The sequence below is a fragment of the Tursiops truncatus genome, chromosome 16 (genome assembly GCF_011762595.2).
Source record: "Tursiops truncatus isolate mTurTru1 chromosome 16, mTurTru1.mat.Y, whole genome shotgun sequence".
Taxonomy (NCBI): domain Eukaryota; kingdom Metazoa; phylum Chordata; class Mammalia; order Artiodactyla; family Delphinidae; genus Tursiops; species Tursiops truncatus.
Window position 1 is genome coordinate 29,646,516 of NC_047049.1, and position 27,457 is coordinate 29,673,972.

General features: G+C 52.4%; 2 protein-coding genes and 1 long non-coding RNA gene across 10 annotated transcripts in view; 2 read left to right on the plus strand and 1 right to left on the minus strand.

Moving 5' to 3' along the window:
* Positions 1-23,448, plus strand: part of CRTAC1 (cartilage acidic protein 1) — a 156,102-nt gene extending 132,654 nt beyond the window's left edge. For 3 of the 5 annotated variants that reach the window (XM_033841950.2, XM_033841948.2, XM_033841949.2), the window contains 2 exons: positions 1,287-1,430; positions 2,253-2,532. In XM_033841950.2, the coding sequence (XP_033697841.1) occupies positions 1,287-1,430; positions 2,253-2,336 (228 nt within the window). In that variant the 3' untranslated portion in view covers positions 2,337-2,532. Of the gene's footprint in view, positions 1-1,286; positions 1,431-2,252; positions 2,533-23,388 lie in introns of those variants that run through there. The other 2 variants (XM_073794103.1, XM_073794102.1) reach the window with 2 other exon arrangements.
* Positions 12,627-27,388, minus strand: GOLGA7B (golgin A7 family member B). Of its 4 annotated transcripts, none has more exons than XM_033841961.2 (5): positions 27,253-27,382; positions 20,803-20,928; positions 17,000-17,152; positions 16,812-16,913; positions 12,627-15,719 (listed from the first exon to the last, which is right to left on the minus strand). In XM_033841961.2, the coding sequence occupies exons 1-5, from the start codon at positions 27,262-27,264 to the stop codon at positions 15,618-15,620; spliced, it is 495 nt and encodes a 164-aa protein (XP_033697852.1). In that variant the 5' UTR covers positions 27,265-27,382; the 3' UTR covers positions 12,627-15,617. The 4 variants fall into 4 exon arrangements, with proteins under 4 accessions (XP_033697852.1, XP_073650210.1, XP_073650209.1 ...); XM_073794109.1 differs by lacking the exon at positions 12,627-15,719 and adding an exon at positions 15,728-16,036 and having other exon boundaries at positions 16,755-16,913; XM_073794108.1 differs by lacking the exon at positions 12,627-15,719 and having other exon boundaries at positions 15,728-16,913.
* Positions 20,864-23,371, plus strand: LOC141276806 (uncharacterized). The gene is made up of 3 exons (XR_012326956.1): positions 20,864-20,960; positions 21,869-21,990; positions 22,814-23,371. It is a non-coding gene; the product is annotated as an uncharacterized lncRNA (long non-coding RNA).
* Positions 27,389-27,457: the final 69 nt, after the last annotated feature.

Consider the following 27,457-nt stretch of genomic DNA (forward strand, 5'->3'; position numbering starts at 1 on the left):
GCCAAGCACCTGCCCTGGAGGGGCGTCTGCTCTAGTCTGGGAGACAGGCCACAAACATGTGACCCGAACGCTGGACGAGATGAGTTAAGAAACCTTCAAGCAAGGTGCTCTCTGAAGACTGTTCTAGATGGCGTGGACAGGGAGAGGACCTTTGAGCTGAGACCTGAAGGATGAGAAGGGTCCAGGCACAGAAAGACTGGAGGGAGGAGCTTTCCTGGTAGAGGGAAGGGTGGGAGCAAAGACCAGGATACAGGTAAAAGGCTTGGTGTGTCAAAGGGACAGGAAGAAGGCCAGTGTGCCAGGAGACGATGGACGAGCCAAACGCCAAGTTAAGGAGGGTCTTGAGGCCCTAGAAGGGTGTCTGGACTTTGCTCTCAGGGCCCTTTGCAGTTAAGCAGGAGAGTATAGGCCAAACCAGCAGACATGGGACACATAATCAACTGAGCAAGGAACCGCCTGGGAGCCATCTTTGTTAAGGGCAAAATAAGCCGCTCATGACACTGGAGGATACAGAAAAGACAGGACTATCTTGATTCTTCTGAAGGAGTGAGGGAGGCTGGATGGGGTAAAAAACATGTGGTTCACATTTTCAAATGATCACCTGGTTGCTGAATTGCAGATAGAATTGGAGGGAGGGGGGAAGCCAGGAGGCCGGGAGGGAGGCAGCTGCAGAAATCCAGGCAAGAGCTGCTGGTGGTTGGGGACAGGCTGGTGGCAGAGGAGTGAGAAGGAGGTGGCCAAATGGGAGAGGTACTGTGGGGGCAGAACTGACAGGATCTGTTGTTAGATCACCTGCAGAGGTCAGGCAACCAGAGGAATCGGGGATCACTCTGATGTCTGCTTGAGCAGCCAAGTGACTGACAGTGGCGTTGCTTGAGTTGGGGGAGATGGGAACAGGGGGCAGAAGATGCTTGAGGGCCAGGGGGGATCTAGAGTTCCATTTGGACCCAGTAAGTTTGAGATGCACGGTAGACAGATTTACAAGTCTGGAGCCCCGGGGAGAGGTCGTGGCTGGAGTTGGAAGTTCTGGAATCATCCATGTACAAAGGGACCACCTAGAGAAAGTGTGGTAGATAGAAGAGAAGACCCCGGACCAAGCCTGAATGCCCCCCACGTGTAGAGGTAAGCACAGGAGGAGCCAGCCAAGGGGACTGAAGCGAGGAAGTTGAGGCCCAGAGAGAAGAAAGGACATGCCCAAGGTCACGGCGGGGGAGGGGTGTGCAGCAGAGCCTGAGCAAGGATCCACTGCCCACAGCCCCCAGTGAGTGGCTCCCCTTGCCTTTCAGACACCAACGAATGCATCCAGTTCCCATTCGTGTGCCCTCGAGACAAGCCCGTGTGTGTTAACACGTACGGAAGCTACAGGTGCCGGACCAACAAGAGATGCAGTCGGGGCTACGAGCCCAACGAGGACGGCACAGCCTGTGTGGGTGAGTGGAGCCCCTGCCATAGTCCAGTAGCAAAGGGAACTTGCCTTCCACTGGGGAGCTCTGGGAGGCCCCAGATCCAGGTCCCCAGCCCCTGTCTTCCCCTGGCTGGAGGGAGTCTCCCTAGACCCTCGTGGGGTCTCCAAGGAAGACCATAACAGAGGCTTGGAGAAGCCCTACCACTACTGCCATCATCTGAAAGGCCCCTGGGGCGCTGTGTCCTGGCCAGAGGCTATTGCTCTTCTTGTTTCTCCCCTTCTCACATTTCCCCAAACTAATGCTCCTACCTTAAGCTCAGCCCGCCTTTTCCTACCTGGGATATAGACTAACCCCTACTACTCACCTTTGTCTGAATTTCTGAACTGCTGTTTGTCTTCTTCCTCCCAAACGCTTCCCCACACCCACACCCCACCCCTACCCCCTTTCTCGTTTTCCCATTTTCTATCTCTCTGCCCCACGCTTTTTGCAGCTCAAGTGGCCTTTTTAGGTGGGTATCCTTCTGCCGCCTTTAGAATCTCTGAGCCTCTCTCTCGGGCCTCATCTCTTTCTCTAGGCATTGGACTTTGCCTTCAGTTATATGCACTTTAAATTCCATCAATAAAGGAAAAAACAAAAACAAAACTAACAACCTTTGTGGCAAACTAAATCTCTCCCACTGCCTGTCTCTCTCTCCATGCCCAGTAGATTCTGCTGCGCGATCCCTCTGAATGGACCGCGGGGGTGGCCATCTTTGAAAAGGGAAGTTTGGGAGATATTTGTGTCACCTTAGTTGTTTGTGAAGCTTCTTTGCATGCTTTCTGAGAACATGTTTTTTACCCCATCCAGCCTCCCTCACTCCTTCAGAAGAATCAAGATAGTCCTGTCTTTTCTGTATCCTCCAGTGTCATGAGCGGCTTATTTTGCCCTTAACAAAGATGGCTCCCAGGCGGTTCCTTGCTCAGTTGATTATGTGCCGCATGTCTGCCGGTTTGGCCTATGCTGTTTCTGCTCTGCGGGCCCTGACTGCCCGTGGTAGAGAAAGCCATATTGGGGTTGGTGGTCATAATGGGAGAGGGAAAGGGTGGCCCTTTGGGACTCTTGATAAAAATGTTAAAGTTTGAACTTGCGAAGTCTTCCAGCCTCTTTCTGGAGAAATTATGCCAATAAACTCTCTGCTGGGTGTTAGTGTCTAGCTAGTGAAAACAAAAATGTGTCCGAGGCAAGTAGAGCTGGTTGGAATGCTGAATTAGCAGCAGCCCTTCCATCACACGGCCCTTGGAAAGCAACTCATGAGATAGAGTGTCTGCCCCAGGCATAAGCAGTGGTTGGCTTTGTGCATCAGTGTCCACGTGTCAGGGACTGGGGTTTGGACCAGGTAAGGGATGTGGGATGAGCAAGGGACAGACATGGAGTGCTCTGAGGAAGTCACTTCTCCACTCTGGGCCTCAGTTTCCCTCATCTAAATGACAAGAGAGTTGAGCCTAAGGGCCCTTTCCTTTCTAAGACCCCCTTAATATGTAGCTGGACATAGGCATGGCTAGTGTCAGGTTACCCTGCTTTCTAGAAAGAACCTTGCAATTTGGTCTCCCCTGAAATATTCTTGGAAACCTGGAAGCTCCTGGAAGCTTCACCTGTGGGAATGATGTAACACCTTAGAATACTTTCATGACAAGCTTCAGTAGTGAAGGTGTGTTATAAATCACAGATCTATTCTTTATGGGGAGAAAAGGCACCCCAAGATATAATAAAATCACACTTAAGAATGCACCAAGCCTAGGGCTTCCCTGGTGGCGCAGTGGTTGAGAGTCCGCCTGCCGGTGCGGGGTACGCGGGTTCGCGCCACGGTCCGGGAGGATCCCACGTGCAGTGGAGCGGCTGGGCCCGTGGGCCATGGCCGCCGGGCCTGCGCGTCCGGAGCCTGTGCTCCGCAGAGGGAGAGGCCACAGCGGTGAGAAGCCCGCGTACCGCAAAAAAAAAAAAAAAAAAAGAATGCACCGAGCCTTTAAAAAATATATTTAACAAAAAAAACTACCATTTTCTGATATAATAATAATATGCCCCATAAATCACAAACTATTAATTCCTCATAGCTAGTGCTGTTTCTACACTCGGAATAGGAGCTTAAATGAAAAGTTTTAAAATAAAAACAGCTACAGTTTCACAGAAAAGATACACCCACTTAAAAATCGCTCCACTTCTGGGAAGCCCACTCCTGTGTGTTGACATGGAATTAAAGATCTGAAAGGGCCCCAGAGATGAGGCTCCAGAGAGATGAAGTGATCTGCCCAAGGTCACGAGCCAGCTGGTCCCCGAGCCAAAGCCGGAGCCCTGTGCCACCACCGCATCTTGTCAGGGGGTAACAGACAGCGCTGTCCCCATTCACGCTATTCCCTCGTCATTCTGGAAGATGCTGCCTTTTTAGAAAAGAACAAGTGGATCTAAGATAGTGAGATAAGTAAAACCCAAAGCCCACAGAGGTGATGGTTCCAAATGCAATGGTAAATAACAAGATAACAGTGTCCACTGATTGGCTGCACACACAACACGAGAAATAAGGGCTAAGACAGCTAGTGTGACAGCCTGACAAGGACATCGGGAGATCCGAGGTGACAGCGAACTTCAGAAGATGCCTTATGAGTAATAACCGTGAATTCCTGCACGCTGAGTCTCTCATAACTGGGTATATTTGTGTGGTTTTACCCTGCTTGGTGGGTGGGGCCAGATGAGTTAAAAGAAGAGTTCAGAATCCCTCCAGCTGCTAAGAGCACAACTGCAGTATCCTGACTCCAGGGTAAGAAGGCTTTCCGTTAGATTCATTCTTTCATTCATTCACTCTTTCAACGAATATTGGTTGAGCACCTATTATGTGCCAGGTACTGAGCTAGGCTCTGGGCATGCAATGGTAAGTGAAGGTGACATCGCTGCTGTCCCCATATTGCCTTCCTCCAGCCAGATGGAGGAGCCCAGGGCACGGGATGGGAACGGGACTCGGAGGCTTTCTAAAAAGTCTAGCTAAATTCTTGGATTGCTGTACCAGAAAGCTAGCTCTCTGCATTCGTTCATATATTCATTCAACAAGCATTTATTGAGAGCCTCCCTCCTGTGTGACAAGCACTGGGTCCCTCCCATGAGGACTGTGACAATGAGGGCGTCAAGTTCCCTGACCCAAAGATGCTTGTGTTGGAAGAAATACGAGGCTGAAGATACAGAGGACAGGCAGGTACTGAACCAACTCAGCATCACCTGCCCCCAAATAACAGACCTCCCCAGTGGGCCAGGAGCCCAGGCTTTCCAAGCCCAATGCCTCAGTCCAGTGTGTTTACCGGTCTGTGCTGAACCAGCCACGGATGGGTGGGCACAGAGCCCCACCCAAGCTAGCCAGGCTCAACGTCACTCTTTCTTCTAATTCCTCTTGCCCTGAGGCCCCTGGGCCCAAAGCCTTGCCTTTCCCTTCTGAGCACAGACAATTCAGTCTTTTCTTTGTCTGCTAGCCCCACTTAGGCTCCTGAAATCTTTGTTCGCTTCTGCTGGACCTGAGTTTGTAACAGAAATAGCAAATGCCTTCAGGGGCTGACAAGTAATGGAATGGGCTAGAAGGGATTATGCAAATGGAGAGCTGGAGCCGCTGAAGGGGGCAGCCCTTACTCCAGCAGAGCAGGAAGATGGGCCAGCGTGGCCAGAACTTCCCATTTTTCAAGAAAAGCCATGTAATAATAATACCATTTTTACTCTGCCCAAGAATGCGCCTCTTCCCAGGAATGTACCCCTTAAAATGACGATAATAGCTTCCATTTAGTGAGCTCAGCATGTCTGGGTCAGCTCTAAACTAGATAGGAATCAACTTGTTGAATCCTCACAACAATCCCCGGAGGAAAGTGCTGTAATCATCCCAGTTTTACCGAGACACATGCTGCTGGAACGGGACGGAGGAAGGAGTCTGTCCGGGCAGTCTGTCCCCACCCTGTGCTCTCCCTTCTCCATTCGGGCTGGCTGGTTACACAAAAGCACCGTCTCTCACGCTGCCCAGGGTCAAGGGGTGGGTTGGGTAGAAGAAATGGAGTCCCTGGAGGCCCAGGATCTGAGACAGTCTCCCCACAGTGACATTCAAGCTGCGAGAAGCAATGGCAGTACCTGTGTCGAGGCCCCTCGCCAGGCACAGAATTGCGAATCACCCACGTGACCTCTTCAAGCATCTACTCGGCTGCCAGCCCTGTTCTGGGGAGGGGCCATTCTGAGGGCCAGGAGTTTGATTTTGTGTCACTCTGGCTGCTACGGCCCCCTCCCAGGGCCTGGGCATCGCACCCTGACCGGCGCCTGCCACTGGACTGCGGCTCAAGCAGGGGTTCCATTCCCACCTCTGAACAGGACCCTTGGTCATCATTCCAGAGTCACGTGGAGACAGGAGGACGAACGCTTCTTTTTCTCAGGGAGCCAGCTGGGTTCTTCCAGCAGATTCCAGAATGATACCCCTCCTCAGACTCTCAGCCCAGGAGGCAAGCCTAGTCCCTCCCCTTCTCTCCCTCCCCGGGGTCAGCCATCACCTCTCTCCTTTGGTGTGGACCAGACCCCAGCCACGTCCCGTCAGGGGCTGATGTTGCATCTCCTTAACAACAGGCACATCCTAGGAGGAGGAGGAAGGGGGGCAAGAGAACACAGGCTGGTTAACTCCACAGATAATGCCAGCCCCCTCCTTCAGCGCTTGTTCTCTGAAGTGGCCGAAGGGTGGGCCATCAGAGAACAGTGAGAAGCAAGAAGAAAAAACCCTCCTTGGGGAAGGGAGCGAACATTTACAGAATGCCTGCCGTGTGCCAAAACTGTACGTCTCCAAGAATCCCCAAACCCATCCTATGGGATAAATGCTATTATTCTACTTTATGACCAAAAAACTGAGGCTTAGAAACAATAAGTTACCCAAGGTCACACGGCTGGTTAAGTAACTGACACCTGGGCAGATGACTTAACCGGGTATCACTCGGCATACACTGGACACCAGCTGTGTGCCAGGCACGGTTCTAGTGGCTTGGAATGTACATCTGTGAACATCACCGGCAAAGATTCCTGAAAGCCCTGGTGACATATGGCCAGCACTAAACAACATAATAAGTAAAGTATATAGTATGTTACAGGTTAGGTGGGAAGGAGGAAGCAGCATTAAGGCAGATCGGGAGCGCTGAGATAGGCAGGATGCCATTCAAATAGGGTGGCTCGGGGTAGGCCTTGCTGAGAAAGAGGGATTTGAGGTAGGTGAGCTGTTTTAAGCCTCAGTTTTCTTATCTGTAAAATGGGGATAATACCTACCACACAAAGTTTTTACATTAAACAAGATGATATAAAATACTTGACATAGGGCTGGCCTGGCACCTAGTAAGCCCTCAGTAAATCAGAAATGTTATCAATATTACTAAGTAGCAAAGTTCAGGATGGAGCCTAGATCTATTCAGTGCCAAATCTCATGCGGCTCCCAGCACAGCCTGCCATGGCCCAGGTCACCGGGGGCCTGCAGTGTGGGAGGTTTGGAGGACATTGGCCGCCCACAGGGAGCTGAAGCAATCTCAGGACCGAAAATGGCCATGAGGGAGCAGACCAAACCTTCCCGGGGCCTGGGCTGTGCTGAAGTGTTCAACTTAGTTCTCACGAGGTGCCATTTCCCAAGAGAATCCTCATAAAATGCGGTAAAGCCAGCAGGGAGGGCATGGCACTGACTGAGCTGCACAGAGCAGGAGTCACCCGGAGCTAGTGAACTGGCCCAGGGATTCGCCCCCGACCAGCACGGAATCCTAGATCATTAAACACAGGGGCACCTGAGACGTCATCTAGTTCTGCCCCATCCTTCTCAGATGTGGAAACGGAGGCCCAAAAATGAGCAGTGACTTTCCTGAGGGCCACAGCCTAATTGGGAATCTGACTCCTGCCTGGGACTCCTTGCCTCACTCTGCCTCCTTCTCCAGAAACTCAAAGTATTTCAGAAGCACAGCTGCCTCAAGCATTTTAGGAACATGAGGGCCAGTGTTTGTCCTTTCTGTCCTGCTGACACAGAATCAAAGTCAGGGGAAGTGCCCACCAAGTGAATCCAGGCACCGTGCTTGGACCGTGGAACACAGCCAGGACGAGAGAGCCGGGGGAGGTACCAGGTGCCGAGAGGGCCCCGATCAGCTGAGAGAGGGGAGGCTGCAGACAGGGTCAGGAGCACAGGGGATGAGGCTGGGGACAGAAGGAGAATCTGTGTCACCCCTGCCCAGAATCTCATGACCTCAGCATGCCTGCCCACCTGCCTTCCAGAAGGGGCCCAGAATAATTCCCGTAAAGGTAACTCATTGTCCTTCTTCAAGGCCAGACCCAGAGAAGTCACGAAGGATTTATCCCCCAGAATCATTTAACACCTCCCGCAAAAAGATCTAAGGGCTGACTCTCCTTGCCCAGCCCAGACATGCGTGCGGAGCTCCGGGGGAGGGACAAAAGCACAGACACGTTCCCAGACTGCTGGTGGGGACAAGCAGAGGGACACGCTTAGGCCGAAGGGAGAAAAGCAAATCCCACATATACCTTCTCTGCACTTTCCAGTCCCCAAGCTCAAGATGTATAGGCCTTGAAGGCAGACACAGAGAGGACAGAGGGAGAAGGAAGCCGGGAGCTCGCAAAGCTTCACCCAGGGCAGAAGGTGTCTCGTGTGTCAAAGACCACATTCTTTCTTACAGAGCTGATCCCCAAACCCTGCAGCCCTCCCTCCCTCCTTCTTTCCTTCCATCTCTCCTTAAAATTCTCTCTTCACCCTGAGACTATGGGATCAGATGGACTCAGGCTTGAATCCCAGGCACCCCACCAACGCACTCCGCAGTGGCCTTAAACAAGCGGCTTCACCTCTCCGAGACTCGTTTCTTCATCCACTGCAAATGGAGGCATAACCTCATAGAGCTTTTGTGAGGCTTCGTCGAGATAGACCGTATAAGGTGCTCAGTACACTGCCCAGATTGTTAAAATGCAGATATTATGATGAAATCTGTTCCAGGCCCTTTAACCTCCTGCTTTCACTTCTAGCAGGGCCTGATTTTACAACAATCCATAAGTCATTAACTGGGGCCATGTTAGACCTATAAGAATCTTTCCCAACGAGACACAGCCATCACTCACAGTTATAAATGTGGAGTTCATCTGGGGACTGGCCTACACAGCATCTTCCCTTTGAAGAGCTCCAGTCCTGTATTTAGACCTGCACTGGGGAGCACAGGGCCGACCAGTATCCATCCATTCACCTGCTTCTCCACGGTCTGCGAGCATCGTCTCAAGCTAGGCAGCCCTCTCCCTCACCTCTGATCCATCAGTCATCTCCCTACACACATCTTCTCTGATCTATCCACTTATCCGTCCATCCATCCACCTACCCATCCACCCACGGTACTTCACCCTCTAGGACCCCAGGGCCAGACTTTCTGGGCAAAGCACTCAGCCCCACAAGGATTCACCACCTCAAAGTAATGGTGCCCAGGCAGGGGCTGAGTAGGGTCAGGATGTACACTTCCTCCCCTTCCCTCCCCTCCCAGGTGGAGATCATGAGCAGAGCCACAAGATCACGGCCAGGGCAACACTATTAAAGCTGCCTAGTGCAGGGGATGGCCTGGGGTCACCATTTAATTCAGTTACTCGGTGACCACTTACCTGTCTGTGTCTGCATCTGCCTAAGCTGCTTCTCAGTGGCACGTTGCCCCAGGGGCCTGAGGATCTCGTCTGTATGTTCTTGTCTCTTCCTGCCAGCCTGTGATGGGCTGCACTTCTCGTTCACCTGCCAAGGGTGAGGCACTGCACTAGGCACTTGGGGGTGGGGGAGGAAGGTGGTAGAAATAAGTAAGACAAGATCCCCGCCCCCACCCCCAAGAGTTCAAGAGGAACTGGGACAGGAGGAAGGCCATCCCCGCCACAAGGTCTTGTAAGCTGTGTATAACATTTCCCCTTCCAGGGCCTTGCTCAGCACAGCTTTCAGGTGGTAGCTGGTCCGCAATCACTTTTCCATTACAGAAATCGATAACTTGAATTACTCCAAAATAACCAGCCCCTTCGTGCCCCTGCAAATCTAATTTTTCTGTGTCTGCATTTGCCCACATGCTTCTCTCTGAGCCTGAAATCTGTCTTCATGAGTCAATCCAGGCAGAACGGAACCTTTTGTCTAACTGTGACACACAGTAACAGAATAAGAGACGGATTTGGGATCGGAGACTTAGGTTCAAGCTTTCGCTCCGACACTAACTAGCTGTGGGCGCTCGTGAAGCCACTTAACCATCTAATTTCCTCATCTATAAAATGAGAATTCAAATATAACCACCCACAAGAGCGTTAAAGAGCAAAATGGGATAATACTGTACAGGCGCTCCTCGCATATATTAGGGGGTCAGTGAACCCTTGGATTTTGCTTGTTCTATGCAAGAATCTGGAACCTGGCTATAAATCTACATCCTGAGGCCACGGTATAATGAGATCCTAGCGTAACTCCAGCAATAACAATACCTTACATTGGAGAAACAGATTATCATTTACAAAGATGCCTTCTCACAACGCTCTCATTCTGCAAATGACAAGCTAAGACTCAGTGTGGTTAAGCAATTGACCAGGGGTCTGCGGACCGGTACAGCTTTCTGACCCCCTCCATACCCTTCCACCTCCTCCATCATCCCTGTCAAAACCACGAGTCCCTGTGCAGCTCTGGGACGCTAAGTTCTGCTGTCCAGCAGATGCTGCAGTGACAGGCCCTTTAAATAGCCTCTTAGAGGAAGAGCAGTGAGTACAGCACAATCTGCTCTCAGTGCCTCCAGGAGAATAAATCCTCCCAAAGTCGCCTGAGAAGGGTTCTGTGGAAACCTCGGAAGGCTGGACTCTGAAAGGAGGGAAAGAACACCCATTTCATGCCAGGCACATTCGTGGCCAGCTTCTCACCGGCTCCTCTTAACCTTTTGGGGGGGTCACATACCCCTTTGAGAATCTGCTGAAAGCTGTGGATTCTCTTCCCCAGTTAAAGGTACATCGTTCTGCATACAAGGGCAAGGGGTCAAGATTAAGAGCTCCTGGCATAAACCTGGGCTGTTCTAAGATTTTCTTAGGTACCAGGAACCTTCTTTTTTAAGTGCCCCACCCCTCATCATATCAAACATTTCCATATACATCCGCAACCCGCACTAAATCACACACACACACACACACACACACACACACAACTCGAGTTAAATTGCAGTTGACTGTTTGACAATGTTACATTTTGTAGATATGTAATAAAACATTAATTTCAGTTTTGTGCTTTTCCTATTTTGAAGCCAATGAACTTTCTTGGTAAATTTCATTGAAGTGTATCATACTTGTAGAAAATATGCAAATCTTAAGTGTACAACTCCATGAATGCTCTGAACGTGAGCACACCTATGTAACTGATGGAGAAACAGCTCATCAGGAGTCCCCAGAAGCCCCCAGGCCCCCTTCCACTCGCTGCCCCCCAACCCCAGGGCAGCTGCTATCCTGACTGCTAACACCATAGATTAGTTTTGCCTGTATTAGAACGTGTTATACGTGCAATCATAGAGTTCATACTCATTTTGTGTCTGGCTGAATTCATGGAACCGATCAACTTTTCCATTCAGGTCTCAGATATCTTCAGAGGCCTGTGAAAAGCTCATAGGCTCTAGGTACCGTCGAAACCAGGGGTTCTCAACCTTGCCTTCGCTCTAGAATCTCTAAGGGAAATTTTAATACTCCTGATGCCCAGGCTGCACCCCAGAACAATGAAATCAGAATCCCTGGGGACAGGACCAGGCATCAGTGGTTTTTCTTGCTCCCCAGGTAACTTTGATTACGACCAAGGATGAGAAGCACTTGTCTAGGCAATTCTGTAAAGTATTAGTATCCCGATTTTACAGCTGGGGAAACTAAAGCTCCAGGTCTTTCCACCATATGCAACTGTCACGAAGCCGGAGCTCCAATTTAGGTCTGACTTGGGGCGCTCTTTGCATTGCCTTCACGCGTGGTGAACAGTAAAGCCAAAACCAGGTGTGGGTGCCTCATGCCAGACACCTCGTCACTGTAAGTCCTTCCAGAGCTATGGACAAGGGAGGTCGGGTTTCCCAGGCTGCAAGACCCCCAGGAGAAAGGCAGCACCCCGGTGGCTGGCCATAGGGAGAAAGAGTCACCACAGACTGGACTCCATCTTTGCCCCGCGCCACTCTGGAAGTCACAGAAAAGTCCTTGCAGGTGGGAGCAGCTGCTTGTTTGGGGGTCGCGGAGAATTTTCCCAGCCGCGGAGATGCTCTGGCCCGATCTGTTTTGATTTGGGGGTGCAGTGCAAGATGCCACCACTCGGTGGCACCATGAGCTTCTGTAAACCCTGTGGTTTTCACACACACCCCTGCCTTTGGCCAAAGGAAGCCAGAAAGCGGAGTCAGGGGACAGTGATGGGGGAGCAGCAGCCCAGAGCTGCCTGAGGGTTCCTCTGCTCCTGAGGCCTGATGGGGCCTGTCTCTGGCTGGCAAGGAGGTTGCAGGGATGTGGCTGCCACTTCCCCCATAACTGAGCCAGCAGAGGAAAGCCAGGCAGAGAAGCCACGCCTCAGCCGGCTTCTCCCCTCACTGCCCTTCACCAAGCTGCCCCTGTGGGCCCCACACGCCCATGAGGAGCCCAACCACCTACACTCCCGTGATGCCCTGGGCTTGAAGGTACCAGACCTCCCTTGGAGCCGAGGCACACCTCCAAGTCCTTCCCTGGGTTATTGCCAAATCCTCACCCTAGGATGGCTGAGGGGGTCTCTGAAGCTGGTATCGTCTTCCCCACAGTTTGGAGTCAGACTGTCTGGATTCAAAGCCAAGCTCTGCCACTTTCTAGTTGTATAGTTTTGGGCAAGTTACTTAACTTCTGTGAGCCTCAGTCTTTTCATCTGTAAAGTGGGAATAATAGTCCACACCACAGAGGGTCGTTGTGAGGATTGAATGATGAATTATGTAGAGTCTCAGCCTAGTGCCTGGCACATAGTCAGTGCTAAATAAATGTTAGCTACTATTGTTTGTTTATTATTACTAATAATAATAATGTTGCAAACAGGACAGACAAAATGAACCTACCTGCATGTTAAAGAACAGCCTCCATTGTGACAACCCACCCACACCCCAGGTTTCAGCAGAGTCAGCAAGTCCAGCTGCCCCTTAGAAGCAGAAAGTACAAACAGGGAAGAAACGCAGGGTCCTGTTCAGAGAGGGCCCCCCCCCAGACCCCCACCCAGAGGTGGAGCCATTGTTGCCATGGTCTGGTGGGTTCCTCTCTTGTCCCACAGACCTGAATGTGTGACCCCGGCCATCCTACAGCCTCGGGCAACTTCCATTAGGGTGTCATCCCCAAAGTGTCAGAGTGAGCACTGGGTCAGAGACAACCTTGGTTCTAAACCTGGCACTATCATCAACCAGCTGTGTGACCTAGGTCAAGTCACTCACCCTCTCTGGGCCTCCATTCTGCCTCACTTAGATGATCTTTAAATGTCCTCCCACATCTGTGCCACATGGTTTTAGCAAAGTATCTGGCACACAGTAAGTGCTCATTAAATGTTATTTATTTTTATAAAAGCCAAGACACAGGGCTTCCCTGGTGGCGCAGTGGTTGAGTCCACCTGCCGATGCAGGGGACACAGGTTTGTGCCCCGGTCCAGGAAGATCCCACATGCCGCGGAGCAGCTGGGCCCGTGAGCCATGGCCGCTGAGCCTGCGCGTCCGGAGCCTAAGCTAAGACACAACTCTACTAGGTTTCAACACCCACATACTTTTCTTTAGAACTGAGTGACCTGTGTGATCCAACCCCGAACAGATATGAGCTCAAGAAATGGGTATTTATCTAATTAATCCATGACTTGATTTTTTTTTTTTTTTTTGCGGTACACGGGCCTCTCACTGTTGTGGCCTCTCCCATTGGGGAGCGCAGGCTCAGCGGCCATGGCTCACGGGCCCAGCCGCTCTGCAGCATGTGGGATCTTCCCGGACTGGGGCACGAACCCGCGTCCCCTGCATCGGCAGGCGGACTCTCAACCGCTGCACCACCAGGGAAGCCCCGTGACTTGATTTTGACCTGGCTTTCAGTCTAACCTGTTCCCCCCACCTAAGGATCCCAGGGCCTCATAAAGCCTCCAGATTAGGGATGCAGAGTATCTGCTTCCCACTAGACTGCAAGCTCCAAGAAGACAGGGCCCGTCCTGCCCGTGTCAGGGCGCTGCCTCTTCAGGAGCGCACTCAGCCCTGCCTCCTCGCCGTGGTCCTGGGGCACAGATCTGGCCTCCCACCACCGTGGGGGAGAGAAGCAGCACAGAGCCTCAAGCTAGGCAAGGCCTTTTATTGGAAAAAGAAATAATAAAGCAAAAGGCCACCACATCGCCTACGCCCAGCCCTCCCACAGGAGAGGCACAGGTCAGCCCCAGCCATACGGTGGGCCAGGGTGGGTATAGGGGTAGGGGCTGTGCTGGAGCCCACTGGGCTGCAAGCTCACCCGGGGCATCCTTGGACCGGCACCAACTTAGGCTCAGGGGCTGGGCTGCCCTCTCCAGCTCTCTGGAACTTTCCTACACGCTACTCCTGCATCCAAAAGAAAACCAGGCCCCTCTTTGGCTCCAGAAAGCTACCTGGCTAGCTGGTCTTTCATATCCACTCTAGCACCTCCTGCCGGCTGAGGCAGGCAGTCTCCTTTGTCCATTTTCAGGCACCAGGATGGGGCTGCTGGGTGTCGGCAGCCAGGGCCTCATTGGCTGGACACCCCTCTTTCCTTTCAAGAAAGGAATTTGCCTTTTCCCCTGCGGGTTAGCAGCTCCTTTGACCTTCCAAAGAAGCCTCACTTACACAGCCTTAGGGAGCCCCGGAGCCTGGGCGGGCTGAATATGCAGTGTCCATGGCCCCGTTGCCTTGTCATGAGGGACTGAGAGGGGGGCACGGAAGGCCCTGGAAGGTTGGCTCTGTTCTCCTAGAACCCCAACTTCGTTTTTGTCAGAATGTACACAGTACAGTCAGAAGGTGGGGAGAACCTTGCAAGTAGGGGAGAGGCCAGGAAGAAGAGCCACCTGGCAGCCCAGGCAAGGGGCAAGGGACATTAGGACATTTATTTACAGGGGGACAGGCTGGACCCACACAGAGAAGCAGCCAGACCGTGGCGCACGAAGATAAGACAGGATGCAGAGAGGGGGTCATCAGCCCAGCAGCCAAGGGGAACGTACAAGTGCACTCACATACATGCACACACGCGTGTGTGCACACACTCACACGAGTGCACTCACCATGCACACACCTGCCCTCACACACAGTACACACAGGTGCATTCACGCACATAGTGCACTCACATGTGCACTTACACATGTGCCTGCGTGCACACTCACTCATTCTCACACACGTGCAGGTTCTAATCTCAGGAAGTTGGCTCCAGTTCTGGCGGTTAAACCCCCAAGGCTACATCTCTCCATGAGGCATTTCTCCAGACCCCCATATGACCTCCCAGAGCCCCAGGCCATATGCCCCACCACCAGCACCTGGTGGCCTGTGAAGTCGCAGAACTTGGACACTTCTTGGCAAGGCTAAGATGACCTCCAGGCTCTGGGTGGAGGACAGGGACACCATGAGTCTAGAAGAGGTCAGGAGGGGGCTGAAGAGCTCCCCACTGCAGCGCCCATAGGCTGACCACTCCTGTCTCCCCAGACCTTGAATTCGGTGGAGGCAGGGTCACAGACAGGCAGAGGCCCCGTGGTGGCATCAGAAAGAGCAGACACTGGGAGACGGCCATGGGGAGCAGGATCCTGATGGAGGGAGTCCTGGTGGATGCGGGATTTGGGGTGAGGAATCGTGCAGGATGGGAATTCTCTACGTGACAGACCTGGATCCTCTTCTGGGGTGTTGGGAGGGGAGCTGCAGAAGAGAGGGGCTGTCCAAATTGTGTTGTCCTCACCCCAGCCTCCCCCTGGAAAACCTGCCTCTGTGTGACCCAGACCAGCCCTGTCGGGTAAGAGCCAGGTCAGGAAGTGGACCGTCCTGCCAGGGGGCGAGGGACAGGGGGCGCCGTTGATGGCCCGCAGGCAACACTGGGCGGGTCACCCTCCCTCCTGCCCTGGGCAGCAGGGTGGGCCCAGAGGACGACTCAGAAGCGGGTGCTCTGGTAGCGTAGCCGCCGCAGGTCTGCAGGGCCCTCAGTCCAGTCGTACACCTCCCTGCAAGGACTCTCGGCCAGTCACCGGCCACCCGCCCCGCCGCTGCTGCTGCCGCTGCCACTGCTACTGCCACTGCTGGAGCTGCCACTGCTGCACCGGTCCTCGTAGATGGAGATCTCGATCTGGGGCGGCGTTAAGGAGGGATGCAAGCGGACAGGAACTGGCTGATGGAGGCCAGCCCGGAAGCGGGAGGCAGAGCTGGTGCTGGTTCCCAGACAGGAAGGACTCAGTGGCCCGGGGAGCCAGACCCGAGCCCCTCCTCGCACCTGCGCTCACTCAGCTCAGATGCTCCTGCCCATAGCCAAGACCAGGAGCTTGCATTCTAGTGCGTCTAATCGCTGTGTCCCAGGCTGGGGATGTGCCCAAGAGGGGGTGGTACTGCACAGGAAGTGTGAGGACTTGGGTGTCCTACGTTCAGATCTCAGCTCACCCATCTCATCTGTAAAGTGGGGATAATAATAGAATCTTGGGGTTACTGCAAGGATTAAATGAAATAAAACAAGTAATGCGCAATGCCTGCACATAGTAAAGTCGCAAAGACGAGAAGAGGCTGGCCCTGGGCTTTGTAAGCATGAGATTCTGGGATTTGCATTTTCTTTACTCTTTTCCTGTCAGTTTTCCAGTAAAAGTTATTTTTAAACAATTCTACCCTCTGCTGCTGACTGGGGGGCAGGATGTAGGTACACCTTGACCAGGTGGAGTGAGCAGACCTATAACCCTCTGGAACGCCAGCCTCCCACCGAGACCTCACTTTTCTCATCTGCGAAAGGGCAACAACAGGACCTGCTCATTGAACGGGCTTCAATGAGGGTTACATGCGAGAGCATTGACGAGTGGGCCTGAGCTCAGATCCTGGCTCTGGCGGTCACCAGCTGGGCAGCCCTGAGCCAGGGTCAGCTACAAAGGCAATAAGAAGAGTTAGCCACTTTATAGGGGTCTTATGAGAAGTACATGGATTCATATTTTCACAGCACTTACTATGATATCTGGCATGTATTAAGCACTGATTAAATGCAACTCAATAAAAGCGAAGCCTAAAATGCACAAACAGCACTAACTTGGGGTGGAGGCAGGGGCCGATGACCAGGGGTGTGGGGAACCCTAGGAACTCCCTGAACAGAGGCCCCAAAGGTGGTCCCATCTCCCAGCAGCCTCACCAGGAGCCCACTGGCTGGCAGCTCTGTGCCCTCGCACGGAACAGCTGGAAAGGATACAACCCTCATCCCACGCTCCACGGGGTCTGTGAGCAGGAGACCTCGGGGGGCAAAGACCTTCTCATTTTGCTCCTGGATGTATCGGGAGATCTTCTTGAGGACCTGCAAGGACAGGGACCGGTTGAGGATGAGGGTGGAGCACAGGAGCCCTGGGGGAAGGGATGCGGGGCTGTGGGGGAAGGAACCACCTTCTCATAGTGGGTCTCCATGCAGAGGAAGATGAAGTAGGCCGTGGCACAGGCCAGGCAGCCCTCGAGGTAGGAGCTGCCCCCAATCTTCTCCGCCTCTGCGTAGAAGCTGTTGAGGGTCTTCACAGTCTCCTCAAAGAGCTGCCGCTCGATCTGGAGGGAGAGAGGGACAGGGAGCCAGGCCCAGGTCAGCCTCCCTGGAGGTGGCAGTGGTGGGCCCGCACCAGCGTTGGGGTTGGCGGCACACAGGGAACACCGGCGAGGCTGCAGGAGCGCATGGAGCGCCACACAGGGAGTCAGGAGACCTGGGGTCCAGTCCAGACTTGGCCATCAGCTAGCTGTGTGACCTTGGACTGATGACTTAACCACTCTCGCCTCAGTTTCCACATCTGTAAAATGGGAGTAAGAATGACTACTTGACCTCCCTTGGAAACTGAAAATTCCCATGAAATCCAAGATGTGAACATTTTCTGCAGCGGATCAAGCAGGAATTCCAGTGACTTTGCCACACACACACACACACACACACACACACACACACACACCATTGTGATGGCTGTGAGAGGGCTCAGGACCTGATTAGTAGGGGCTCTCCACGTTTGGAGAGCATGAGACGGATTGGGTAAGACCTCAGGAGTGTCTTCCCAGGAGGAGGCACTTCCTCCCAGTTAAGAGGTCACCCAGGGGACGTCCCTCTTGGTGCAGTGGTTGAGAATCCACCTGCCAATGCAGGCGACACAGGTTCGAGCCCTGGTCTGGGAAGATCCCACATGCCACGGAGCAACTGAGGCCATGAGCCACAACTACTGAGCCTGCGCTCTAGAACCCGCAAGCCACAACTACTGAGCCCATGTGCCAGAACTACTGAAGCCCTCGCACCTAGAGCCCATGCTCCGCAACAAGAGAAGCCACCACAATGAGAAGCCCGGGCACCACAACGAAGAGTAGCCCCCACTCGCTGCAACTAGAGAAAGCCCACACGGATCAACAAAGACCCAATGCAGCCAAAAATTAATTAATTAATTACTTAAAAAAGAAAACAACAGGTTACCCAGAACAGGACAGCCCCATGCATTTGGACAACTGAGAAGCTATCCTGCCTGCATCCATGACCGTAATAGCTAATATCCATTAGGCACGTTCTCTGTGCCAGGCACTGTTTATGTATTCCTTCATTTAACCCTCATAACAATCCTATCAGAGAAGTACGACTCCCACCCCCATTTTACAGGGGAAGCCTGACGGAAGCTCTGCTCTGTGGTCCAGACCACCATCATCTCTGACCTCTTTAAGTGGTCTCCCTGCCCCCAGCCCTGCCAAGGGAGACTGTTAAAGTCAGATCATGTCATAACTCTGATCAAGAGCTTCCCAAGTCTCCCCATCTCTCTCCAAGTAAAATCCAAGGAGTCCTTACATGCCTGTGAGGCCCTCCAGGGCCCGGCCCTGCAACTCCTCTGATCCCATCTCCTGTTCTCTTGACTCCAGCCACACCGACTGCCCACTGCTTCCTGAAAATGCCACAGGTCCTTTGGGCCTGTGTCCTCAGCTGCAGTACTTTTCCCCAGACATCCCCTGCCCTGGCTCTTCCCTTACTTCCGCTTAGGTCTCGCCTTATCTGACAGCATCCCATGTCCTCTGCCCAGCTCCCCCTTTGTACTTGACCTTCTCTCTTATATTTCCAGTATTTGTTACCACCTACATATTTTCTTGTTGCTTTTTAAATTTTTTTGTATCCTCTAATAGAAAATAAGGTCCATGTGTTCACGCCTACATCTCCAGTGCCCAATACATTGCAGGCGCCTAATAAATACTTGCTGAATGCTGCATGAACTTGGCCAAGTTTACACAGCTCTGACCCGAGTCTGTGCCCTTCACCATGCAGCCCTCCACTGGAGCCTGGAGTGGAAGGTCATGCTCCAAACTCAGTAGGTATCAGAGTGTCTCTCATCCCATCTTTTACATTCTTTAAGCACCCCCTCACCCCCACAGGACCAGAACTGCCCATCACATAAGATTAGGGACCTCCCATTCCTGTCTAGAACAAAAGCTCTCCCCCCAAATAGTCAGAAGCTTTGGGGTTCCCAGCCACTACTTCTATAAAGATCTGGAGTGAACATATAAAGAAAATTATGTCCATCCTGTCTGGGACCCAAGCCCTGCTGCTGTATCTCAGGGATCACCCCCGCACCAAAGGACAGGCATGCTAAGATGAGGAGATCTACATGGCTCCCCAAAAGTTGTTTAGGGGTCAGATCAGCAAAGGCCACCCCTGCCCCACCCTCCCAAACTCATTCAAATCTGCCTGGGCTGCTGAATGAAAGGTCATGGTCCTTCTTCTGCCCTCCCCCAACCCCAGGCCAGTTCTAAGGGGGCCTGGGGTGAGGGCTACATACACCCAGGACCAGGAGCAAAACTCAGCAGAAGAAGCTGATGCCTTGCAAGGGGCCAGTGGTCCATGAAACAACCAAGTAGCTGAGTTGGAGCGGGAGGCTGTGGGCAGAACCCCTGCTTGACGGCCTCTGATGCCACCAGCAGACCCTGTGATGGCGCATCAGGCTCTCCCCTCCGGCCGAGGTGGGGAGAAGGAGGGAAAAGCACCCTCCAGCCCTTCCTCCAGGTCTCTAAGCTTTCCCTGCCAAGACTCTGATCACCCAGGCACCCAGTTTTATCTATACCCACCAAGGAAACAGGAGTCCTGTGAAAAAGCGGAGAGTCGGACGCCAAGGCCCTTTCGGCCCTCAGTCAGTTCAGCACGTCACTTCCTCTTCCTGGCCCTGAGTTTCCTCTCTTAAATGAGAGGATGAACTAATGCAATGCTTCCCAAACATTTATGCACATATGAATAACTTCAGGATCTGGTTAAAATGCAAATTCTGAGTCAGTAGATCCAGGGTGGAGCCTGAGATTCTGTGCTTCCAGGGGACGTTGACGTTGCCTGTTTTGGTTCAAGGGCTTAGTTGTTCTCAATTGTGGTACACACTAAAATCACCTGAGCAGCTTTTGAAACATAGGCATACTCAGGTCTCGCCTCCAGGAGATTCTGATTCAAATGGTCTGAGAAGCGAGAGGGTGGTTCCAAGCAGCAAAGACTACCACTGTCCTATTCTACCCAAGCTGACGTCCTGCCAGGTTTTCTCAAAAGCTCCCAGGTGATTCTAACAGGCAGCCCAGCATGAGAATCACTGTACTAGGAGACCAGAGATTTTCAAAGTGGGATCTGTGAATCACCCAGTTCCACAGCACCTGGGGATTCCTCATTAAAAATTAAGATACTCAGCCCCGGACGCACAGTGGAACCACCCAGGGAAATTTAAAGCAATGCTGATGCCTGGGCCCCAGTCCCAGACACTCTGATTTAATTGATCTTGGGTGCGGACTGGGCATTGGGATTTTTTTAAGCTCCCCAGGAAATTCTAATGTGCAGCTGGGGTTAAGAAGTGTTTCTAAAAAGAGATTCCCGAACCCAGTCCTGCAACTGAGTCAGCATCTCTGACGACACCTAGTGTCATCCAATAAGCAAATTCCAATAAGACCCAGGAATTTGCATCTGTTTGACAAGCTCTCTAGGTGATTCTCTGAAATTTGAGAGCCACTGAACTAGAAAATCTCTGAGGTGTTTCAGCTCTAACTTTCTAGAAGGTGACAGCAAGACAGTGTTAAGGACATTATTTAGTTCTTCCACCTGAAGTGGCTGAGCAAGTTGTTTCCTATACTACTTTTTTCTTGGAAAAATATACGTATTCTAATAAGCCCCTCAGTTCCATCATAGTCTATGATCCAACTTTAGCAAAAGACATCCTTACCCGGCTGTCCAGCTCTGGGGGGAATTTGGTCTGGAACTGACAGATGGTCCCATCGCTGTAGTCTCTCTGGATAAAGACCTTGGTGGCCAGCGAGGCACTTCGCCGGAGCTCCTGCAGATTGTGGACCTGGGGAGACGTTCAGGAGACACGCACTCGAGGTGATCATCCTTCTAGGTTTGTCCAAGACTGAGGGGTTTATTGGGGTGTGGGCCTTTCATTGCTAAAGTCAGGAAAGTTCCCAGCAAAGCAGGACAACTTGTCTACCCCACAAATGTTCAAGGAAGGTTGCGGGAAGCAGGCTTGTTGAGTTTACTCCAGAAGATGCCTCTAGCTATCCCAGAAAGATCTAGAAAAAGCCTGAAGCAGAGCCAAAGCTGAGCCAAAGCGAGAGGTTCTGGAACCACCAACAGAGCCAGGAACAAACTTTAACGAGAGGAAAACACTTCCTGGTGGCTAGCCCAGATCCCGCCCCCCCCTTTCTCTCTGTCTCTCTCTGTCTCTGTCTCTCTCTCTCTCCCTGTCTCTCTCTCTCTCTCTCTCTCTCTCACACACACACACACACACACACACACACACATATGCATGGTGGGGTCTTTCACTCTTTCATTCATTCAGCAAGTATCAAATGTTCACAGCTTGTCAGGCTGTGGCTTGGGGACCCCAGCACTGGACAACACTGATGCCTCGGACCCATCCCGCCTAGTAGAGCTGACAGGGTTGGGGGAGGGGAGCTTGTGGGGCAAAGGAAGATGGGATGCGCCCATGAACTCAGAGGGAGGTGGGTTCAGGCCAGGTTATGGCTTAAGTCAGAGATACCACAGATTGTTTCCACGTCCAGCACGTCTCATCACAGGAAAGAAGGGGCCCACATACATCCAAATGTCCCAGAGAAAATTGTGGATAAAGTGGGCTGAGGCCAGAAAATGAAGAAATCTCCTGCCCTTGTAGGAAGGAGTGGGGTGACTTCTGTCCACACCTGCAAACTTGACATTGACACAGGCTCTAGCATTTCAGAGAAGTGGGCTCAATTCCACGGAAGAACTGGGCCTCTTTCTTCCACTTCCAGCCTCCATCACCCGCATTTGAGACAAGCTTCCCACTGGGTGAAATATTCCAGACACTGGAACCACGTGGAGCCCAAGCCCCAAAGGCAGAGTGAACACAGCCAGTTCATCCTGTGTAATTAAGGTGAATCCGTTCAGTCACTCAGCTTTCATTTATTGAGTCCCTACTATTGCCAGGCTCTGGGGATGCTGAGCAAAAGACAGTCTGTGAGCTCCAGGGAGGAAGACAAGTAAATACACAATGAATCAGACTGATAAATGCTGCGGAGAAGTAGCATCTCCCCCAGAAACGCTTACTCAGAAAAGGCTCCCTGAAGTCTGTGTGGAGTCATAAAGGAGCTACAGCGGTGGGGGGGGGGGGGCGCGGGGAGGGGGGTGAGGGAGGGAAGAAAAGGCAACCCAGAGGGAGGAGCTTGTGCAAAGTTAACGGAGACAACAGAGAACAAGGTCTACTCCAATGACTGGAGGCAGATTTCAGCAAGACTGAGGTTGGTTTGCAGAGCAGATAAGAGCAGTAGATGATGAGAGTGTAGAGAAGGCAAGGGTTAGATCACAAAGAGCTTGACAAGTTCCTACTGGAGCGGAGGGTTTAAGATAGAAGATACTTAAATTGCTTAAGAGCTGGGGGAAGAATAAGTAAAGAGAGAAAGGTTTTCAGTGTGGTAGTAGGATCAGATGACAGGTGGATCAAGGTCCTGGGATGGTGCTAACAAGACTTTCCTAAATCCCAGTGAATTTTGCTCTGTGTAAGAGTGTGACCCTAAAGTATTGTAATTGGATGAAATACTGTATAAGGGCTCCTATAGTCCTTGATTCCCCTAATCAAGGTTTTAATTGAAGGAGTCCCCTTGACATTTAGTAGGAGCCTACGTTAGCTTTGAAAAATAAAAAATGCTTTGGTAATATAAAAATGTTATTCATTAGTGTGTCTGCTCTGTCTGGTTAAGGTTTCATACAGTTGTATTTTCAAAGGAAAAGGAAGGGGCTGTGACCTTCCTCCGAGCTTCTAAACCAACCTACATGAGCCTGTCAATCTTGAGGATGGACTGCCCTAGCCCCAGAAGGATCTTTCTGGTAGCTTCGTGAGTGGTGCCTGGGAAGTGGGCATGACTGGGGTAGGGGGCCAGGTGGAGGGATGACTATCTTTGTAGTAGTCCAGGGGAAAATTAAAGTGGGTCTAACTTAAGAAAAATAATGGTGAGAATGGAAAGAAAAGGAAAGAACAGTGCTTCAGCCATTCTGAAACGGGCTCAGCTTCTTCCCCCCCAATACCCTCCTTTGTCTGTGACTGACGCACACATACTGTGTGCTGCCATGCAGGTGTGCGTCTCTAGTGACTGCCTAGCTGTTGACTACAGCCACTTCTTCCTCTTGGTCACACAGCTAGATTAATTCCCAGCCTCCCTTTCAGTTAGGTGTGGCCGTATGACTGAACGGAATGCGAATGGAAGTGATGAATGTCACGTATAGGCTTGGCTCATAAAGACCACCACTCCTCTGTGATTTTTCTCCCCTCCCACAGAAACCAAGAGAGCCATGTGTTGAAGACAGTGGAACCACAAGATGAAGAGAGCCTGGGTCCCTGGATCACTGCCTAGCGGAGAGCCACCTACTGATCAGGAATGCCGGGCTGGGACTTTACTGAGCAGGAAATAAACCTCTATTTTATTGCACCATTAAGATTTTAGGGGGCTACCTTACAGAGTACAGTCCCATTTCCTTTTGGCTTTTATCAATGTGTTCTCAAGTAGCCAGAGTGGGAGGGGTCAACACGCTTTCCAAACCCAACAATATTCTGAGCCTTAGAACACTGTCCTGGCTCTGGATGACTAGGGATCTTCTTCCCTCCCTGGAGAGTGTCTGTGGGGTCTCGAGGAGGTGCTAGAGGATGGTATCAGGCACACTTTGTACGCCAGAGCCCTAGTTTCCCAGATCTACTTAGAGCACACAGACTCTAAGATTCTAACGCATCTGTAGTTAGTAGGATCTAAGACGAGGCAGGGTCTCCTGCCTCTTACTTCTCACCTTCCTCAACCCTCCCCTCTCTCCCATCACCATCCCCCAGCTGCTGGCAGCTGAGTCAGGACAGGACCAAGAGGCCCTGCATGAGGAAGAAAGAGAAAATCAGTGGTGAGATCTGCTGACACCAATTTTTGAACTGCATGGCAGGGAAAAGGAGGCTGCCAGGAGAGTGGGCATCCCAGGTCTCACAGTTGGGGTCTGTACACTTGACAGAGTCACCTTGGCAGAGGCGGCGAGCAGCGAGCACTGGAGGGCAGATGAGCACCCCCAGGCAGGTCGGACCAAGACAAACAGGAGGTCCCATCTGGCCCACATCTCCAGGCTCGTTAAAAACCAGTGAATGCCAGAGGATGTGTTTGAGACTCAACTCAAGAATCACAAGGTTCAGCTGATGAGCCGACACCATCCTCCCTGGCTGGGGAGTGGAGGGGGAGTGAGGATCCTGAGTCACAGGCAGCCGAGCCGGGCTCAGGATGGAAACCCAGGCGCAGGGCCTCCTCCTCAGGCTGCACCAGAGCCCCAGCCCAGCGCCTTGTCTGCTGCTTGTTAATTTCATGCCTCAGAGATCAAACCTCCAATGCCTTTCTTGGCTAACGCTACTTGGGTGCATTTAAAAATCTCTGAGGGGCCAAACTCCACCACTTGGACAAGCCCCTCCCAGCCAAGCATTTCCCAGTTGTCCTCGGCCATCTGGACTGGTTTCCAGGGCAGACCCTGCTCCCATGACACACATTCGCAGAGGTTTGTCACGCAGGAAATGGGCTCATTACAGTTTTCCAAATGAGGTCAGTGTATGGCTCAGGAGGCTTCATCCCTCCTCTGAGGTCCTCACACACACCCCTCCCCGAACGCTAACTCCTAAACAGAAATTAGGGAGTAGAAAATATCCAGTTTCCATGCCTTCCATCCAGGAATATCCAATCTTTCTCAATTCTCTCCCTCTGTCTCTTCTTCCCTCCCTCTCTCCCCTCTCCTCCTCTCAAAACACTTTCTGCTGGAGCTGAGGACCTCCCGTTCAAAATCCTAAGAGAATGGCCACAGGAGCTTGGCATGAGGTTTTACTTCTCCCAACAGGTTTTTCCTGGTAATCTTAACACAGTCCTAACAGTAAAAACAGCCTGGGGAAAATGACTCGCTCTGCAGCCCAGATAATGTGAACGTCCTGTGCCTTGGCAGAGTTAAGGCTTCCTCCCTCTGTGCTGCCATCAGAGTCCACCCAAGGCCAAATTGGGAAATGGGCAATATTTGTCCTCAGCCCCTCAACCCTGTGGGCACTCCTCCATCCCTCTGCCCTCAAGCTGAACCAGCCAGGCCAGTCAGGGTACCTGCGTCCCCATACTCCAGCCCTTCCAGAACTCCTTTGCATCCTTCCCCCATCAGAGTCTTATGTCAGGACCCCTAGTCCTCTACTCTCTACTGGGCAACACACTTGGCTAATTGGATACACCTGGATGCAGCAAACAAAGCACTGGCCAGGGAGGCAGAAGACTCAAGTTCTAGTCCTGGCCCTGCCACTTTCTAGCCATATTTCCTTGGATAAGTCTCGGCACTCCGGTTGCATCATCTGTAAAATGGGAGAATGATGCCTTCCTTGGCTCCTTCACAGGGATTAGGCAAGCTTCTGAGCCTCAGTTGTCTCATCGGTTAATTGGGGATAATGACACTATCCTCGCCTACTTCACAGGGTTGCTCTAAGGCTCAAAGGAGATCACTCATGTGATAGTGCTTTGTATACAGGAAAATCCTATATTCACGGAAGCATTACGAGCAGAGCTAACAGCAGGCTAACAGCAGCCTCCAGGAAACACTGCCTCGACCTAGAGATGTAAGCCTGCTGGTTAGAATCTGTGAACCATAGCAGACCTGAGAGGGAGATGTGCCGGGACAAATGGGCCTCATCACAGATGTGGCCACCTTTTCTGCCCACACTGCTGGCCCAACTGTCCCCACGTGGCTGAAGTCTCCCCTTCCTGTCCAACACCAGCAGCCTCTCTGCTGCAGTCTGCCAGCCCTGTCTGGAACATGACCAGCTCCTTGGCCATTTCTCCTTTGTTCTTCCTCCTCTTCTCAGTATCTCTGGCACTTTCTGAGCACTCTGCCTTCCTCCACCCTAGAAACCAAGCTCCATGGGTCTGTGCAGGGCTTGTCCCCTCACAGGGTCCTGAGGGACGAGCTCTCCTAGCTAACCCTGTGCCTTGTCAGAAAGCCGAGTGATGCCAAGCAACCGCACCTCGTTCTGTGGTGGCGACGACAGCAGAATAACAACAGTAACACTTGGTACTGATGTCACGCTGCTCAGCAGGGTGCCCAGAGGCACTGCATAGGATCATTCAAAAGCCCTTGCTGTCCCCCTGGCTTGTGTTCCAGCTGGGTTGGAAATGGGGAAACACCACAAAAAAAGTCAACATTAGAACTGGGGAAATCTGGTGTCCTGGGTTCCACTCCAAAATCCAAAGAAGAAACTTTCAGCTCTGCTGCTGACACGCTGTGTGAGTGTTAAATAGGTCCTCCCCTTCAGGTATTAGCTTTACCACTTATGAAGTGGGAATATTAAGAGCTCCATTTCCCTTGTGAAATGAGGGGGTAGAGGAGGTAATTCCTGATCTCTTAAGCAATGCACATAGATCCTGCCCTCAGTCAATAGGTCCCTGGTTCAGCTTTCAAGTCCCTTGAAGGTGACACAGGTATAGGCACACCCTGAAGAAGGCAGCTCCTCCCATCGGACACAAGGGAAATGCGGTCTTCTGGTACAGGAAACTCAAAAGGGGTGAAGAAGCAAGAAAGGGTAATATGCAAAATTGAACTGGTGCAGGCAGCTCATTAAAACCAACCATTTGGGGTTTTGACCTGAGGGTTCTTTGTCCCCTCCTGTCCCCCTGCCCCCGGGGAGGAAATGCAGATGTGAAGGCAGGTCTGTCATCTCTTAGCCAGGCTTTTGGGCTCAGAAGCTGGATGGCTGCACCACGTAGCAACAGCAGCCAGCCGCCTTCTCTCCCCTAAAACTGGCTCAGGCTCGTCTCCAAGCCTCTAGGGAAGTGGTTTCAGGACTTTCAGTCCATGGGAAGGGGAAACCCCAGCTGAGGCCCCGGGAGCAAACCTGGCACTAGTGCCAACAAGTGGTGCGGACAGCTTCGGGACTCCGATGGGGAAGATTGACACGCCAGGGGTGAAATGAGCTCCAGTGAGGAGCCCCTCTCTTCCCCCCCGGCCACTTCGCCCCTCCCCCACGCCTTCCCTCCGGACCCGATCCGGGAAACCACCCCATCCCATCCTGCCCCACCCTCCGTCTTCCTTCCCCGCCCCTAGCTGGGATCTCTTCCCACAGCAGCCGGGCACTGCCTGCGGGCCGGTGCTCGCTCCCTACCTCAGTGGCCATGTTCCGGGGGCGCTGACAGCTCCGAGCAGCTGCGGGGCCCGTCGAGGGGGGTTGTCCGCCGTGCTGACTCGGGGAGCAGGTGGGCTGGCGGCAAAGAGACGGGGCCCGGGGCGCTGTCCACGGTGCTGATGCGGACGCCGCAGACCCGTGCGCCCGTGGGCTGCTGGGCGGGCGGGCGCCTAGGTCCTGGAGA